This window comes from Abrus precatorius, unplaced genomic scaffold (assembly GCF_003935025.1).
Source record: "Abrus precatorius isolate BTA unplaced genomic scaffold, Abrus_2018 Scaffold8, whole genome shotgun sequence".
Lineage (NCBI taxonomy): Eukaryota > Viridiplantae > Streptophyta > Magnoliopsida > Fabales > Fabaceae > Abrus > Abrus precatorius.
In genome coordinates this window covers 38,332,425-38,351,747 of record NW_020874428.1, presented here as the reverse complement: position 1 = coordinate 38,351,747, position 19,323 = coordinate 38,332,425, and the positions used below count along the sequence as shown (strand labels likewise).

The 19,323-nt window shown below is 33.9% G+C and overlaps 3 protein-coding genes across 3 annotated transcripts; 2 read left to right on the top strand and 1 right to left on the bottom strand.

The window, feature by feature from the left end:
• The first annotated feature begins 2,141 nt into the window (after window positions 1-2,141).
• LOC113848522 lies at window positions 2,142-6,752 on the top strand. Its single transcript, XM_027478095.1, has 6 exons — window positions 2,142-2,234; window positions 2,419-4,085; window positions 4,216-4,302; window positions 4,456-4,588; window positions 4,680-4,751; window positions 5,717-6,752. Exons 2-6 carry the CDS (start codon window positions 3,999-4,001, stop codon window positions 5,947-5,949), a joined length of 612 nt encoding a protein of 203 aa, XP_027333896.1. The 5' UTR covers window positions 2,142-2,234; window positions 2,419-3,998; the 3' UTR covers window positions 5,950-6,752.
• Window positions 6,753-7,240: 488 nt separating this feature from the next.
• Window positions 7,241-8,843, bottom strand: LOC113848282. The gene has a single exon (XM_027477737.1). It carries the CDS (start codon window positions 8,776-8,778, stop codon window positions 7,819-7,821), a length of 960 nt encoding a protein of 319 aa, XP_027333538.1. The 5' UTR covers window positions 8,779-8,843; the 3' UTR covers window positions 7,241-7,818.
• A 7,681-nt stretch (window positions 8,844-16,524) lies between these two features.
• LOC113848536 (elongation factor Tu, chloroplastic) lies at window positions 16,525-18,375 on the top strand. Its single transcript, XM_027478113.1, has one exon. It carries the CDS (start codon window positions 16,739-16,741, stop codon window positions 18,194-18,196), a length of 1,458 nt encoding a protein of 485 aa, XP_027333914.1. The 5' UTR covers window positions 16,525-16,738; the 3' UTR covers window positions 18,197-18,375.
• Window positions 18,376-19,323: the final 948 nt, after the last annotated feature.

Sequence of the window (19,323 nt, the reverse complement as noted above, 5' to 3'; positions counted from 1 at the left end):
AACAAAAGAAAAAAGTCCCAATCAGGTTGCGTGCATTTTTTACTAGATACTGAGAGAGAATTTCTTAGGGGCCATGAATGAATGGATGATGTTTTATGTACCCATTTGTCATTGACTTGTCCTCTTAAAAAAATTTCCACTATTTCTCTGAATAGGAAATATGCAAATTGAGAACCCAATTGCACCAGTGTCAATGCCATTAAGCTGTCCTCAATTCTTTGGCTTCCTCTAAACTGGCAAATTCTATTCATTTTTTACTTAAAGTATTTGTATTTTAATTAAATTAAAGTTTTTTTTTTAAAGTATAAAGATTCGATTAACTAGCGTTCAAAGGACATAGCAACATTTGAGAAGAGCAAAAACAAAACGGCCTGGCGGGAAAAATCATTATCAGCTTTGATTGTGGTTGGGTTTGGGTTAACTTCGGGTCCATTAACTCTCTTGATACATTTATTAAAGGCTTACAACCTTGGGCCTCATTGTGCAAGTGGGCTTTAACTATAAGTTTGGGCCCACACATTAACAAATACTCTATACCCTGACACAGACGCCTCATAAAAGAAACAGAACTTATAACAAGGTAAACTAAAAGGCCGAACACTTTATTTAATTATCACTCTATTAGCTATGACCAAAATAAAATATAATAAAACGGAGTGAAATAAAATAAAATAGACAAAAAAATTACTTTATAATTTAATTATTTTATAAATTTATTCTGATTCTATTATATATTTTTCAATTTGGGAGGAACAAAAATATAAAATAGGATGGAGTCTATTTCATTAATTCTCATTCCATTTTATTAATATTTTTAGCATTCAAAGAATAAAATACGACTCCATTCAATCCCATTCCACTCTTTACTATCAATTCGAACATTGATAAAAAAATAAAAAAACACGTTGAAGATGGGCCAAATTAGATTCTTGTAAATCCTCTGAATTTTTGTGACATTTCACATTATTGTTTCATTTTATTGATCACTTAATTAAATGGTGGATATATCATATATGCGTTTAAATCGGTAGTTAAGATGCCCCATTGTGTCACTTTTATATACTTTTACCTAGTATATTGATTACACTTTATAGATGGCCTTTTCCAAGTCTCGAAAAAAAAATTTCAGCTATTAAGAAATGATATTTTTAAGCGTTGCTTTTATATTTAGAATGCATTTTAAAACATGTATATAGTACTAAATTTTTAGTAGTTCAAATAATAAAACTATTCCAATATAATACTGAAATGCAACATTGAATAAACTTTATTATTAGTTAGCAACAAGTATTTTTAAAAGAAGAAAATAAACTAAATTTTTGTATAAGTTAATGTCTCAATATTTTCATAAAACATTTCATCTGATTTTTCTGTAAACACTTATAACTTTAAAAATGAGAGGGAGAGAAAAGAACTGTGCCTCGATGGGGTGTCATTGATTCAAAATTAACTTTCATCAAATAACTAACAACTACACATTCAATTCAAAATTTTATCACATCTCAACATTCTCATTTCTTCTCAATACAAGATTTCTTTTCACCATGTCAAATAACTTGGTCTTTTATCCATAAAATAAAACAACGTTCTTAAGAAGCATTCTATGTAGACACAAAGACAACAAAATACATTCGGAGAACAAGACAGCACCAACGCCGGCTATTCTACCATGCATAGTCGAATTAACTGATGTTTTCTATGCATCTACTATGTTCTAACTATTAATCTTTAAACTTGAACATCCCTCACCATAACAAAACCCTACCTCTTTTATTCTCCTTAACACTTGATCTTAATTTGTTAGTGCAACTAACTGTGCGTGTCTAAATGGAGCCAAGGTTGGGAAGAGAGACCAAAGGCTCTGTAAGTCTACAAAAGAAGATGGCAGAGACACGGCGCAAGGAAAAACCAGCGCCAGACCTAACCGATTTCATGAACGACATGTTTTTCGGAGCAGCAAACATGGAGCACAAAGCCTACGACCTCACGGGCAGTGCAAGTGTCGTGGAAAACGACGATGATGAAGGGTTCGACGACAGCACTAGAAGTAACAGCGCAAGGTTGACACAAGAGTGGTTACAAGAAGCACGTCGAATCGTAGCTTCCTCTCCTTCAAGGGGTGATTCTCCAGGTCGCCTTGTAGGGTCCCCTAGATTCGCTGCAGCACAACCAGGTTCACCCATTCCCTCCTTGGACCGAAGAGAAGCTCTCTCTAGGACTAGGTCTGCACGAAGGTAACACAAAAATACCAATAATTTTTAAATTTTTCAATCAAATTGTATGAAAATTCGATTTTCAATCACGTTAAATAATAATGTATTTAAGTTTTTATTTTCCATGCAAGTTAGTTTGATTATTTGATATATAGTATGGTAAAATTGTAATAATAATTATAATATAATAATGTGAATGAAGCAGATACAGAGCGGGGGAAGGGATCAGTGATGAGATACTGTCTAAAACAGCAAAACACACTCGTAACAAATCCGACACTTTCGCTCAACCTTTATCAGATGGGGATGGATCCCCTGCTGCGGCGGTCCATAAATGGTTTTCCAACATCCTCAGGCCAACCAATAACAATAACACGCCTCCTCCTCCTGATTCTGTCTCTTCTCTCCCGCCCCGTCAACCTCTTCCCCGAAAGTCTCGCTTCCAAAGCGAGCCCTCTCCTGCACCTCACCCCCAGGGGATCCAACCCTCGAATTCAAGACGAACCTTCAAGACTTGTTCGCCGTCGCCGGAGAAAGAGAAGGAGAATCCTCCGTCCGATTCTGTTCCTCTGTCGCCGCCGAGGAACCTCGTGGAATCGGCGCACCGGAGGACGATATCGTCTTCCACATGCTCGCAGGAGAAGGTCGCGCCTAAGCATGTTGTTGTGAAGGAAGAGGAAGTGAGCCAAGAGCATACCATCAACGAGTTCTTGAAAGAACAGAGGATTTTGTTCGGGAAAGTTTCGAGCGGAGAGCTCCATGCAGATGCCAAAATCGTGCTTTCGGGGCCTTCCAACAGTTAATGAATGAGTAGTTTTTTGTTTTGTGACGTGGGAATGTTGGAAAGTGTTTGACTCTGTGTGACCGTGCAGGTACGGCGTCGATGGTGGCTGCTATTTGCCACGCGTGGCTATTGGATTATAGGCAGAGAAAGAACGAGGGTAGAAGCCAGGGTGTGGTGACGGTGCCTGTCATCAATGTCAAGCGAAGCTCTATGTGGAAGCTGAAGCAAGCCGCATGGCTCTTTCACCATGTTGCTCTTGATGCCACCGCATTACTTTTCATTGATGAGGTGTTTTCCCCCCTTTTTTTCCATGTTTAAAATTCATTCAGATTTTATTTGGCTTTTGTTTTGCTACTTTTCGCATATACAAGTCCTTAATTATTGACTTTTGTCCTGTGTGATGAATTAATGCATGCTCTGCTGCCATTTAGATGTTCCTTAGTTTTATTTTTTCAATTATATGCATGTACAATTTTCTATTTGGTTTCGCGTCTTCTACTTTTGATATCTGATATATGACTAGATGAATTTGTTTTACTCTACAGGAAGAAAATAAACTAATAAAGGTATTTCTTAATTTAAAATGAGCTATGTTAATGAAATACTTTAATTTATTTTTATTTTAGATGTGCATCAAGGATGTACCTCAATCGTTGACTAATCTCTTTTGCATTGTAATTTTATTTAAATCAAATATTAGGATAATTATAGGAGATTAGGTATAGTGTAATTATACACCTTTAATTTCTCATTGAACACTTCAAGGAAGCCAAATCCTAATTTGCTTATGGAAAATGTTTTTGGTACCACCAGTGTAAAATGTCGCATTCTGTGTCAATTTTTAGTAGTTGAAATAATTGATTATTGGTAAGATTAGATATCACTGAAATTTTCTCTCTCGTGATCATTGATGTTGGAGATATTAGAAAGATGTTGTATATATGAATAGTACTAGGTTGGATGGGTTTTGCATAGTTTGCTGATCTGGCTGTGGAGCATGTATGCAGGTGGACATGGAAAGCCTTTTGGTGACTGGCCAACTGAGCGTCCTGGTGGTTGGACAAGATGTCTTAAGCACAACTGGCGAGGTTGGTTCATTTAAATTATTGATGAATCTGAAACTTAATTTAAACAAGAAGTTCCCAAGAATGCACCATTAGACATTATGCATAAGGTTGAATTTTAGAACTAGTTTTATGTCTTATTTTGTTCATCCAGGTTGGATCTCAATGCACTGTTCTTACAGATAATTACTGCGAGGACGCCTATGATTTACTTCAAAACCCTGTGCTGAAGAAACTATTGGTAAACTTGTAGTGAATTTAGTCTCTAGACAAACTTTGGTGCTATTAATTAGATTACTTTAGTTTTTCCTCCATTCCAAGAGATGCTTCTGAAAATTATAAGAGACTGGCTTTATAAGACTTTGATTTCTCTCTGCTTATTTTTATTTTGTAGCTTGCTGGTATTCTGCTAGACACACAGAATCTAAAAGCATCTGCATCAATATCGATGACAAGAGATGCAGAGGCAGTCCAGTTGCTATTGGTTGGCTCAGCACCAAACTACAGATATGCTTTATTTGATCAATGTGAGTTCATGTTTCACCATATAAAACTGAGTTATTGTGAGTTTATTGATTATGGAGTTCAATGAACGAAGTTGATTTTGTTTCCTTGTAGTGATGCAAGACCAAAACACTGCTTCTTTTGTTGAAGCTTTGAATCATAACTATGGGAAGTCTCCTGATGAAAGTAAGTGTCTATACTGACCTCTGCATATTATTGGTTGCTTTTCTAAATTGCAAGATGCATGAACCATGACCTTGGTCCTCTGTCTCGTGCTCCTTTGAATCTTTCCCTGTAACTTGTTATTGAAAATTTGAAATTGCAAAATTCTATGACCTTGGTCTGTAAAACCTTTTCCATGACCAGAAAAAGTGGTGAGTGCAATGGACTATGCACTCCCCCCCCCCCCCTTTTTCTTTTGACCCACAAGGACTATACTCTTTTAATTGGTTTTATTTTAGATAATAACTTAATGGTGATTCACAAGCCTGATCCGATGAATTTAGAATGCTAAATCCACTCTTAATACAGCTTAGTTTTCCTTCAAGTAGGCTAAGATTAAAAAGAGATTCTTTTCCATTGGATTTTATATGGAATGTTTTAAGGGGTGTGGGTAGTCCATTTTTTCTCTTTTAACTCTTTAAGCTAATTAAGTAATATTTCTTCGTCTCCTACTTAACATTTGCAGAAAGATTATTCTGAACCATAGGCATGGAGCGTTAGTTGTATACATCAGGATAGGACCCTATTAAGATAGCATAATTATTTTATGGCCGAGCTTAAGTATTTAAAAATAAAACATTTTTATTATAAAAGAACACATTAATTGTATTAAAGTTATAAAAGTTTAATAGAAATTTTTATTTTAAATTTTTTTTGTTATTAGTAGTAGTAGCTTAGATTTAGTCTTACGAGTTGCAATTAACATTTTTTATACTTCATTTTTTTTAATAAAAGTTACTACTTTTAAATGTTTAAATTTATTCCTAAGGGTTAAAGTTAAAAAATAAAAAAATTGTAATCATGATATGGTTAATAAGCATTTGGACATCTTGCATTTGTGATATCTTGTTGAACTATATTCATGGTACTGATATTTTACACTCTTTTCTAAACAGTTGGATTAATTCCTTTATTCTTGGTAATAACAGGTGAACAAAACAGTGAAGGAAATATGGAGCATAAAGTTCGTGAGAAAAAGTCAAGTTCTACATCTGACCATGAAGCCACTATGTCAAGGTCAAAAACAAATTCCATCGACACAACAAGTTCTAAAACTAGCAAGATTTCACCAAAACAAGGTTGCATTTCATTCTCTTTCCTTCCTTTTATTCTCATCATGACTTTTCAGTTAAAGTTTAGATTTTTTGGACTCATGATTTGATAAATAAAGGATCGTTAGTTATTAAACGGATATTCTCAGTATGTCTATTTCACTTTGTTCCAATTCCAACCATGAATGTGATGACATCAATTATCCTTGCAGTCAAACTCATTACGCCACCTTTGCTATCTCCTGCTCCAGCACCGGCACCTGCAGAAAAAGAGGCCTCTCGTGGTAAAAACAAGTTCTTTTTGGCAAGGTGGTTTGGTTTTGGTTCAAAATGAACAGATCTCCATGTGTGCCAATGGCAACTAAATTTTTGAAAAAAATCAAAACAGAAGAAAATAAAATAATCAGATTAGAAGGCCATTACTACAAAAATTATTAATAAACAAAAGTATTAGGTGTTAAGATTATCTTTCTTTGTATAATTTTTGTCAAAGATAACTTATTAGTATATAGGTATTATAGATTTACACTAATAATGTAATATGTATCAATTTCCGATCAGCATGATATACTGTATTATTAATGTAGACTCATAATGTCTGCATTAATAATATAAATTTTATTAGAGAAAGTTAATATAAAGTTAAACTGTTAGTTGCAATTATTTTAGTGTATTTCTTTTCATGGATGCTTGGCACACATGTAAGTTTAAAATGTTCTTGTCACATTTCCAGTTAAATTATTATCTTTGTGCTCAGCAACAACATCTGGGCCTACCTATTATATTTCTTTGTTAAATCAGCCCTGTTCCTCTGGCCGCGTACTTTTGAATCTTTCAGTGTGACCTCGTTATCATTGTTTTTGACGTTGACGGGATTAATAATCTCCTCTGGTCAAAATTTTTTCAACTGCTTCCAGAAAAAAAGAAAGAAAGACGAATTCTGTAGTTCCCTTGCTCATTTCTTTTGACCCCCCACAAAGCAAATCCACTATTATTTATCTTGCAAGATATGGTACTGTTTTAATATGCAGTTTTTGGTACATGTAACGTTTTGTTTATTTTAAAAAAAATGTTACTCTGTTCGTAGCATTGAATTAAATTAAGATAATATTTTTTTAATTAGGCCTATACCAAGTAAAGTAATATATCCCTTTTCATTGGCGCATAAGCCCAGCGGGGTACAAGAACTAAAATGAATATAAAAACTGAAGCATATATTTGGGCCTTAGCTAGTGTCCATCTCTTCTAAGGCTGATTATTCATTACTTCAATGCTTCACCTACCTGGCTACTTGTATTATAACTTTTATGCATAATTTCTAAATCAATAACGAATAGACTAATGGACTTAGGCAGCTAAGCAATAATGGTAACGATGATACTGATAATCTAACTACTAGAAAGAGAACCATGTGTATTAATATGCGTGAGGTGCACATACATGGATTATTGCACTCTTGTTTCTACATCATCACCAAACAGCCATCCTCTCTTTCCGGGACACTATTTTCCGCCACATGCATGAACATTTTATGGGCAAATACAGACATTCAGCTTAGTACTAATCTTGTGTCTATATTTCCGTGATACAAAATATAGATAACATAAACCATCGGTTGTTAGATTATGGAAGAAACATTTACATACAGCTTGCTTACCAAGATCGGGTCAAGAAAGAGCATTTCCAATGTGGTAAATGTAGAAGTCTCTAGATGGAGGATTATTGGGCATGTGTGTGATTGTGATACAATCTGTCTTGTCCACAATTATGCGCATTTGCTCAACCCCAGCTGTAACTAACTCCCAGTACCTGTTAGGCCCCACTTGCTTTGTCAATCCAAATCCATCTCCCTCTCAACCCAATCTCAATCTGCATCCTCACCATTACATTCTGTTCCATGACTTGGAGAACCAAGTCCATTTTCAACCTTATTTTGCCGGCTTTGATGATGATGTACCATTAAAGTTAACATGATCCTCTCACTCAACCTTCCAAGCATAGAGAAACAAGCAAAACTCTGATGACCCACTAACACTAAAGCCCTCCACTGATCCAGAATTCTTTGTCAGATCAGTAGATAATGGAGGCGATAAGGATGATAATGGAGGTGATGAAGATGACAGAGAAGTAGTAGTACTAGTAGATGACAAAATTGGCTTAAAAATGAATAAAGCATGCTTTAAACCAGGACTGAAGAGCCAATCATGAACATCCCAATATACCTCTACTCTCATCTTGCTGAGATGAATTGACTCGTTACCTCTAAATTTCCATTGCAAGTGCTTGACATGAATCACCAAGTGCCCATCAATCCTTATCTCCATCTCTGGCTGGTGAACCCCACATAAAGAATCTCCATTTCCCTTGTTCTTGCACTCAATTGAAATCTCATGCCACCTACCCTTCTCATGGAACTTGGCTCTAGTGGAGAACTTCTTCTTCCCAAAAATGTGCTCTTTTTTCGAAACCAAAATGGGATCAATAAGTGCTGGCCTGCACCCTGTCCTTCTGTATGCTTCTTTTTTAAGATCACCGAGAAGCAGTACAACCTCTTCATCACAAACAACTGCAACATAGTACTCCGAGGTTGGTTCTGTTTCGCCACTAAATTTTGCAGCTTTAAGGTCCCAGAAAACATCAAGTGCTTTACCATCCACTATGAAGCGCTTTGAACCTTGTTTTCTCCAAAAGTACCATGGCTTCAGCTCAACCTTGCAGGTGTACTGTTCCTCTCCTTCTGGGCCTTCCACTGACACTGAAAGGCCATGAAGCAACAGGTTTTTGCACCATGTGATGGTGATCAAGCGGCAGTGATCAGCAACCTTTGTTCTATAGACAGACATGTAAACACTCTGACCTGAACGGGTCACAGCCCCATGATCATCACTTTGCTTCTCAACATAAGAAAAGCAAGCAGGAATCCCAATTGAGTCTTGCATCCTTCTTGATGAGTGCACAATCTGACAGATAGTCGATGAAGCTAAAGTGGGTTAGAGAAATAGAGAGATCACAAGATGAGAGAGAGTAAGAGAATGGAAGGAATTTCAAGATGAAGTAGATGTAGTAGTAGTCATGTCATGAAGGGAGTGAGAGTCTGAGAGATCTTAGTCACAAGTTTAATGAATGCTAGATGCTGCCAGAGATGTTCATGGCAGCATTAATTGGATTTTCAAAGAATAATTTCCAAACTGGCATATGGACTGGCGGTGAGTGAGAGTGAGTGAAGAACAACCCTTTTTATATTCTGCGCCTATGTCTACCTCTTTTATTTATTATTATTTTTTATTTTGGTTAAAGATTACCTTTTTAAGTTCAAAGTTAAATCTATACAAACTTTTTCGAATCCAAAGTTGTTAAAATTTTAATATATTAAAAAGTGCTTACTTCCAGGCATAGTTATATGTAGAGAAGCAAGCCATTTTTCATCAGATTTGGTGTATAGATTTTTACGAACTTAGAAGTCATCTATTCATAACATCACATGATATGATAAGGTCAAAAATAACCGGTCAAAAGAACAACTGTAGATGTAAGGTTTAGCTTTCCAATGTAAGGACTCATCATATTTCTTCCTAGTTTGAAAGGATCTTCATATTACTCTTCCATGTGACGTTTTAATTAAGTTCGCAATCTTTCTTGCCACACATTTTTTTTTGTTTGAGCAAAATATTTTTTTTTCTTCCTATATTTTATTCCCAAGTAAATAAGCATGAGGAACTTCACTACAAGTGATATTAGAACTTGTAATTTTATTCAATATATATATATATATAGCTTTTTCTATTACAAGGCTTGAGAACTCAGCGTTTTTTAAAAGTTTTAATCCTAACTTTTTACTTCAAAGAAGGGTGGGAGAGGGAATCTATGGACTGGTAGCTGCAGAAAAAGTCTGAGGAATCCACATTGAAGTTGCAGACCTGGTCTTAAAGCCTTAAGACATGAGCATTTTGCTTAGAGACAAATAGGTTTCGGTGGTTTTCTAGTCAGCAACACTCAAATTTTGCAGGCTGAAATTGGGAGATTAATTACAGCAGGGAAAAGAGAAATTAGATGAAATAGTCAGTAAGAGTTTCATCCTAGGAATTGAATTTTTTACCTTTGTGATGGTTTTAGGTAATTTAGCAACATTTTCACATGTAATTGGATAACGTCCCAACTACTCTTTTTTTTTGACAAAATTTCCTCGAAGGTCCAAAACTTTCCAACTGCTTCAGACCTAACGGCTTACACTCGATACTCGCCCAAAGAGAAAAAGCAAAAGATAGCTAGCTCCTCCAAAAAGAAAAAGATAGCTAGCTACACATAATAAGTAATGAACATCTATCTAATCTTATGCAAATTATTGTGCAGTATAAGTTTGGTTAAACAACATTACTAAAAGGAAAGCACAAAAAAAAACATATAACAATCTTTATATACTTGTGTGTGTGATATCTTTATCTCTCTTTCGTCTTTTTATTTTTTATTTTATCTCACACTACATATATATGACGATCGTTTAAGAAAACTAGTGCACTGTGCAATGCTGCCAAGACATTGGGCAGGTCATTGATGGTCAACATTTTTTCATCTTGATGAAAATGAGATTTCTTCTTTTTCTTTTTTAAAAATTCTATTCTAATTCATATTTTTACGATATTTGTAAACAAAAAGATAAAATGAATAATATGAAATAAATAAAGAAAGAAAAATAAATTATAAATAATGTTATGAAAATATATTATAAGAATAAAATAATTTATTTTTTTATCCTTTTATAAACAAATTAACTTAAAAACAATCTAATAACTTGGTTACGATAAAGGAAATTTTTTTAGAAGAAAAAATAGTAACAAAATGTGAATCATTGAAAGCGTGGTCCCTAAAGCAAGTTAGTATAGAGCTATCAGTAGCCTGTGATTAGGCCTTAGAACGGCATATTTGAATCTATATGCTAAAAAATAGGTTGATTTAGCAATGAAAAAAATGATGATCTATCTTAACCAAAACCGTTGTGTGAGATAGGCATAATTAAGATTTCCCATGATCCTGATTTGTCCGATGTTATTAATAATGCTTACCTATATCATTAAGTGTGCTTTTCTAGTTTCACCATTCTAACCTTTATAATTGTTGTTTTTTACGGTCAAATTCAACTCCCTGCAACTGAATAAGATACCATTACATGATCTTATTAGCTATTACATTCTAATTTGATATTTCTCAAATAAGCTCTAAGTTTGGAGAATGGCTACTGTGGAGTTGGTACGTAATTTTGATCGTGGTGAAGGAGCAATATACACGCAAAGGCACTTCAATACCTCAAATCAATATTTGTATCAGCAAAGTAATAGAAGAAATAAATCCAGTAGCTTGTTAAATACACAGTGATAGGGTGTAAATGACAGAGGTGGTAAAACGAGCTACTCGATTCATTTTTGGACTAGCTCATGATAAATAGCAGATTTTAGTGGACTGAGTTGAAAAGAAATAGGTGTAAATTAGACTTGCAAAAATAGTATACAAAACAAGTAAAGCTTTGAAATTACAAGCTTTTGTTGGCTTAATCAGATCAGGCTACAAAGATCTTGATTTAATTAAATAAGACTCAAAATTTATATTTTATTGAACAAGAGCCGATTCATTTTACCAACTCCAGCAAGTGAGGTGATGCACATCCATGATACAAGAGGAGGACCATGTAGCTCGTTAGCATGATTATATAATTAACAAAGATTTTGATGCCTTTGTGACACTGGACCTTGTTTAGTTACTTATAGATCACCTTCATTCATATTTATCTACTTAGAAAAAGAAAAAATTACACTAATCAAGAAATTAAATTATATTATTAAATTAATCAAATTCTTAATCCATCATTTATTATTATGTCTCTTTTAGCTTTAGAGATAAATTAAGAATTAATCTTAAAAACAATATTTATTTTTGGCCATGTAAAATTTTATATATTATTTTAAATTATCATTCAATCAATATTATTGTAAATTATTTATTTTATTTCTTCTATGTTTTGATTTAGACCGCGTGTATATTTTACAGGGAACTATCCTACTTGAATCATGTTACTATTATAGGCGACAAGACTTTTCTACTAAATATCTCATAGGGATTATTTGAGAGAGTTTTTTAAGCAGAAGGAAGAGAAAAAATATATTTTTAATTTAAAATTAAGAGAATTATATATCATTTATAATAATAAATATATAATTATCACATTAAATGTGTGTTAATCTATTATGTTATGTCTTTCGTTTTGAAAAATATTAATTTAAAATATATTTATTTAAAATAAAAATTTATCTTCTCCTTCCTTCTAAAATTTTCTTTTCCAAGCAACCTTTTACTGGACTTTAGTTCTCAACTTTTCTAAAGTGTGCCTAATGGCAAAAGAAAAAGCTATATTTAATAATTTTTTTATAAAAAACATAAGTTCATTACATTAATAATATTAAAGTTTCAATTTCTAATAAAAAAAATTGTGTATCATTGGAACATGTTTAAAAAACTATTTATCTGCTTGTTTTAATTTTTTTTATGAATAGAACACTTGAAAGAAACAATTCTCAAGAATTTTTCATTAATTTCGTCGATTGAGACAAACATATAAAAAACTACAGATTTTATTAGAGTATAACAGCGTTAATTGTGTTTTCAGTCCTTACGCTTTAAGATATATACGATTTTGGTTTCTTTAATTTTAAGTGCTCATATTTACTATTTATAGTTCTTTTAAATATATGATTTTGGTTTTTTTAATTTTGTTTACTCAAATTTTAGTCACTCTAGTTTTATAAATGTACAATTTTGGTTCCTCTAATTTCCAAATGTGTTATTTTGGATCTTTTAATTTTAATTGTTCACATTTAGCTTCTCTAATTTTTTAAATGAGAAATTTTGTTTCTCTACTTTTTAGATGTGTTATTTTGACCTCCTTAGTTTTAATTGCCTATATTTAGCACTCTCTAATTTTTAAAATGTTCAAATTAAGTTCTTTATGTTAAAATTTTATTTAATAATTTATAAAAATATAATTAAGACATAACATTTTATTATTTTATATAAATAAATAAAGAAAAAATATACAAAATATTATAAAAATATATATAAAATATAATAAAAGTCTTAATAAAAACGCAATTTGAATATTTAAAAAATTAGAGTCTAAATACAAAGAATTAAAATTAAAAGGACGAAAATTGTAAATTTAAAAAGCGAAAGAGAATAAATGTGAACAATTAAAAATAGAAAAATCTAAATTATACGTTCTAAAACTTAAGAAATTAAATGTGAAGAATTAAAATAAAAAAAATAAAATTACATATTTTAAAAATTAGATGAATTAAATGTTTACATCAAAGTATAGAGACAAAAAGTGAGATTAAAACTATTATTTATTATTATAGCGTTTACGACGCAAGTATATTGGCAAGGTTATAAATCTGGTTTGTATAAATGCTACAGTTAAGTATAGAAATTTTGTCAGATTGTTAATCATGTAGACGTTTGATCATGCGTCTGTTGTTTTCTATTAACTGAAAGTCTTTTGGTTATAAAAGAAACTACCACTCTTATCAAAAGATAAGGGAAACTATATCTGATCACACAACACGTGAACTAACATCTTAGTCAACAACCAATTAGACCTAAAAGAATTTCACAGTTACTTGAAACCTTATTTTACAATTACAAATATAAGAGTTTCATGCAAGAATTTATAAGATAAAAGGTACCTACGCTATGTAACAAAAACAAAATGGAAGAGGAAAGATAATCAATTAAGTAGCTATGACAAATGTACTGACTCAGAATTCAGGAAGGAATGGTAGTGATTTTCTCTTGCAGGCACCACAAATTCTGCAACACTGTAAAGTGTAAAGTAGGGTTGCCAGCCGTCTATGGGCCACGCCCCGTGGCTCGAATTTGCATGTCCAGCCTGGTCTCCTCAGATCAGGGTTCAGACCAATCTTCGACACATGTGATAAAAGCACACATGCATTCACACACACTATGTCTTGTGTTTAGGTGCACACATTGTGGTTCGTCTACCAAAATTTCCATAATAGCAACTAACCAGTCACTTCTTTTATTTGTAGTTTGGTTAAAGACGTCACAGTGGAAAGCTAGAGAATAAAGGGTCTTCTTGTTCTTATAATTAAAATAACTATTTTGGATAACATAATGTTCCTCTGCTAAGGCCTAAGGATTATTCATGGATTTCTCAACTTCAATCTTCTATATGATCTATCCGCCAGTTGACTTGAAATTTTTTTCATATTTCGTAGGGAAAGTTTAATTTTTTTTCCCTTTAGCTTTAGATTATGGGCCCGATTGGGTGGCAATTGGAACAAGGTTTGAATAATAAAACACACTTTACGAAGTCTTTTTATTTAACCTATTTGGATAACATTATAAACTGTTTCACAATAACTAAAAAGTATTTGTTTCTATAAAAAGTACATAGACAAATGTGTTCCTCCGTTTTCATTATCAGGCTCTATCGAAGTTAAAAGCAAGTTGTGATTACTAAAACCATGTTTTTTAAGGCAAATGGACTGTATATTTTAGTTAGAGATGTGTAAAAAAAATTAACCAAAGAAAACCCTAATTCAAATCAAATTATAATTAAAATTAAGGCCTGATAATTATATAAACTAAATCAAATTATAATTAAATCATTTCATATAAAACTAAACTGCCTTTAAAAAAAATGGTTTAAATTTAAAATTCAATATATATAATTGGTTTATAATTAAAATTGATTTAGTTTTATATGAAACCAAACTATTCACACCCTTGGTTTACTTATTTAATTCTTAAAACATAAAATATGATCCTTACATATACTGAAGAAGTGTGTTTCAGTTACTCCGTCAAATCTTGTCAACAAAGTTTATAATATTTTTTAAATTTCAAAATGAAAAAGCACTAAAAGTTAAAGTTGAAGTTTTAATAAAAAAAATTTAATAAATATTTATAGAAGTATAATAAATATTTTTTTGATAAAATTTTATTATTATTAGTGGCTATTCAATCTATAAAGTTAAAGTTAACAAAGTTCTTTATTTAACAAAGTTAACAAAATTTATTTATTGAACAAAGTGTAATTATTAATAATGTTGTTTTTAACTTACTGCCAATGTAATACACACACAAATATATTATATAATCATGTATAGTTAAATTATTAAAGTGATTCTGTCTTTTAATAACATTCTAAAAATATTAACAGAAGATAATATAAAAATTTGTATATTCTTTATTTTTTGTCAATTAATCTCTCTCATTTGTTTTGCACTAAAGTATCGGCAACGCATTTATAATTTAGTATTTACTCTGACTTTTATCGTTCAAAAAGCCACTTTATTTTTGTTAATTTACAATACATTGCATTTGCTAATTTAATCTCTCTCAATCTCAATCATTTCATTTTCTCCAAACTAGATTGTCGATCTCCATTTTTTTTTCAGATGTTTTTGGTAGCCCAATTGGAACCATTGGACAGATCATAGAAAGACCCTAGGCCCGTAAAAAGGAAAACCTATGAAAAATATTGGTGAGACACCCAATTATTGAAAGGTTCAAACTTGGACCAAAAATAAGGCTATTTGCTTAACTTTCAAATTGAATGAGTTAGACATTTGTTGACCCAAAGAAAAAAAAAAAAGAAAATGAGTTAGACATTTGGGGGAAAAGTACATTTTAGTCTTTAAAATTAAAAAATAAGATCTAATATTATTTAATTTAATAAATTTTTGTAAAAAACAGCAATGAAAATATAATAAAATTTGTTAAAATAAATAGTTATTGTAAATTAACAATTCATGAAGATTTTTTAAAATATTAGAGACTAAAATAATTGATCCACGTAATTTTTAAGTTTAATTTAAGAGTTTCCTAATTTTGTTTTAGACATTCATGAAATGGTTGTTATTTTCTCAAAACTTGGTTGAGTTGAAAATTTGAAACGCATATCGGTAAGCTGTGTACTGTAATTAGGGCTTTAAACCCCCTATTTAGAAAGTTCTAATAAGTATGTAACTTAAAAAATGTAATTTTCTAATTTAAAGATTTTACTATTAAATTCTTAAAAATCAACATTTTATTGTGGCCATCACTTGTTTGTCTGTCTGTTTTATTTTCATCTCTCTCTATATATATGAAACACATAAAACCTTGATATTTTTAAAAATATTTCTTTCGATTCTCAAAGTTATTATTAAAGGTTGCGTGAATTGGTGTTGGAGAGAGTACATGAAAGGATTGAAGCCACAGGTTTTGGTGTGCATATTACATATAACACATTGTCAAATATCTATGCTTCATTTTTTTAATTTGTTCCACAGACTGCATTTTGTTTCTAAATGGGTCCAATAAACAAAGTATATGTAACAAACCCACCGTATCACATCAATAATAATAAAAAAATTTGATGCTATTTTTTAAAAGACTTAGTTATAACGATTCAATTAAATAATTTTAAATCATAAAAAAAATGAATTTACAAGTCATGTTTAGCATATAAAAAACAATTGAAAAACAGTTAGCTGGATTGTGTGAAAATGGCAGACACCTGTTACGTCAAGTCTGATAACAGCAAATTGAAAAAAAGAAGTAAATATTATAATTTTTGTGTGGTAATATTTTTCTTGATAAAAAAAAACTGAATTATGAGATGAGGCACTTGAATGGAATAGTGAAGGAGAAGAGTGAAGTGTCCCTCCAAAACAGAAGGGAGAAAAGGGATAACACATAACATGAGGTCCTCTTTTGTCCACCCAAATCAGATAGATAACACAAACAAATACACATTCGCAAACCCTTCCTTCTTCTATCCTCTTCTCTTTAGTCTTCACTCACTCACAACGCAAACTCTCATTCTTCAATTCTTTGCAACGCCCAATGGCTATTTCAATTTCTTCTTCAGCAGCTTCAAAGCTCACATACCCTAACAACCCCTATGCATCTTCCTCTCTCTCCCCCTCACACTCTTCCAATTCCCTTTTTCTCAAACCCCACACACACTCCACAACCCACCTCTCTTCTTCCTTCATAAACCCCTCCACAATCCTCCACCTCACCCCCACGCCCTCCGCCGCCACCACTCTCCGCCGCTCCCTCACCGTACGCGCCGCCCGGGGCAAGTTCGAGCGCAAGAAGCCCCATGTCAACATCGGCACCATCGGCCATGTCGACCACGGCAAAACCACCCTCACCGCCGCCCTCACCATGGCCCTCGCCTCCCTCGGCAACAGCGCCCCCAAAAAATACGACGAAATCGACGCCGCTCCCGAAGAACGTGCTCGTGGCATCACCATCAACACCGCCACCGTAGAATATGAAACCGAGAACCGCCACTACGCCCACGTCGACTGTCCCGGCCACGCCGACTACGTTAAAAACATGATCACCGGCGCCGCCCAGATGGACGGCGCCATCCTCGTTGTCTCCGGCGCCGACGGCCCCATGCCCCAAACCAAAGAACACATTCTCCTCGCCAAACAAGTGGGTGTCCCCAACATGGTCGTGTTCCTCAACAAACAGGACCAGGTCGATGACGAGGAGCTTTTGCAACTCGTTGAATTGGAGGTTCGTGAGCTTCTCTCCTCTTATGAATTTCCCGGCGATGATGTTCCCATTATTTCTGGTTCCGCTTTGTTGGCTTTGGAAGCTTTGATGGCTAACCCTGCAATCAAGCGTGGTGAAAACCAATGGGTTGATAAAATTTACGAGCTTATGGATGCTGTGGATAGCTACATTCCCATTCCTCAGCGCCAAACGGATCTTCCCTTCTTGCTCGCCGTTGAAGACGTGTTTTCGATCACCGGTCGTGGAACCGTCGCCACCGGCCGTGTTGAGAGGGGTACTATTAGGGTCGGAGACACGGTTGATATTGTTGGTGTGAGGGAAACTAGGAACACCACTGTCACTGGGGTGGAGATGTTTCAGAAGATTCTAGATGAGGCCATGGCTGGTGATAATGTGGGTTTGTTACTTAGAGGTGTTCAGAAGACTGATATTCAGAGAGGGATGGTTTTGGCTAAGCCTGGAACCATTACTCCTCACACAAAGTTTTCAGCCATTGTGTATGTCTTGAAGAAGGAAGAGGGTGGCAGGCACTCTCCGTTTTTTGCCGGTTATAGGCCTCAGTTTTACATGAGGACTACGGATGTTACTGGCAAAGTGACTGCCATTATGAATGACAAGGATGAGGAGTCCAAGATGGTGATGCCGGGAGACCGTGTTAAGATGGTGGTTGAACTCATTGTTCCTGTGGCTTGTGAACAGGGAATGAGGTTTGCTATTAGAGAAGGAGGCAAGACTGTTGGAGCTGGTGTTATCCAATCCATCATTGAGTGAGTTGTTGGGAGATTGGCATCCCAAATACATGACGCTTACCGGGCGAACAAAGTATCTATCGTTGGCTTGTGCAATTGAATTTTGCCATTTTACACAACTATATCTGTTTTCTTTTGTTTTGTAGGTTTCTAGATTATGTTTAGTCAAGCTGGATAATGGTTTTCCATTGCCTTGTTTGACTTCCTTCTCTTTTATTTATTGTTATAATTCATCTGTTAAGTACTTGAGCAAGATTCCGTAAATTCTGCTTGCCTGAAATTATGAGATTTGTCTTGGAAGGCTGATATTTAGTACAGTCATGTAATGTTTGGATGGAATTGGATGGTGAGTCACTTCCCTAATTCCTTATCTTAACCCCTGTTTAGAAATTGAAGTTAAAAAAAGGGAATCTATACTATTTTCTCATATTCAAATTTAATTAAAACACGCTCTTTCCCCCCTTATTTAATCCCCAATTAAATGTTGAGGATTTTTGGGGGTTTGAGGAGGCATCCCCTCCTTCAAATCCTTTGAAATTGGATTTCCTTTCTCCTACCTCTCCCGTCCTTGTCTATCATCCAAACTGTCTTTTGTCTTAAGATATGTAGAAATGATGTAATTGTAGTGCAATGTCCTGAGACATCGTTGTTAATGTCTATCCATTTTGTGTTGTAGAAGTCTTGCTGAAGTTTTATTTTGGATGTATGGGTCTTTATTGAAAATAAATATGCAATGGACAAGTGAACTACTTAGCTCGGCAGGCTATATGAGATTTAAGCCATGAAAACATGTCTCATTAGTAAAGGGCTTATTTAAGGGGAGTTGGTTAAAGTCTGTTGAGGGTTGTGAAGTAAATTGGAGCCTAGAGAACCAGGTCTCTCAAATACCTTGGTGAATGAGTGGGAGAGAATTGGGGGGGGAGTTCTATCTGTGATGGTGGCTATGGAGGAGAGGGCTCTTAGTTGGCTTCAATGGTGGGAACTTGGTTCACCGAGCCCTTCTTGGGAGTTGGGAGGGTTTATGATTGGCACTTATGAGGCAATTTCAGCCGTCCATGATGAGAAACCCATAAAGTGCTGCTGGGTTTGAAGCAAATTGCCACAGTAGAGGATTTCACGGGGTGATTTAGGTTTTATGCTGGCCCAGTG

Coding starts and splice junctions, on each gene's coding strand:
- LOC113848282 (XM_027477737.1), bottom strand. CDS start 8,778: ATGCAAGACTCAATTGGGATTCCTGCTTGCTTTTCTTATGTTGAGAAG.
- LOC113848522 (XM_027478095.1), top strand. CDS start 3,999: ATGCAGGTGGACATGGAAAGCCTTTTGGTGACTGGCCAACTGAGCGTC. Junction 4,086..4,215: donor TCTTAAGCACAACTGGCGAG/GTTGGTTCATTT, acceptor TTGTTCATCCAG/GTTGGATCTCAATGCACTGT. Junction 4,589..4,679: donor ATATGCTTTATTTGATCAAT/GTGAGTTCATGT, acceptor GTTTCCTTGTAG/TGATGCAAGACCAAAACACT.
- LOC113848536 (XM_027478113.1), top strand. CDS start 16,739: ATGGCTATTTCAATTTCTTCTTCAGCAGCTTCAAAGCTCACATACCCT.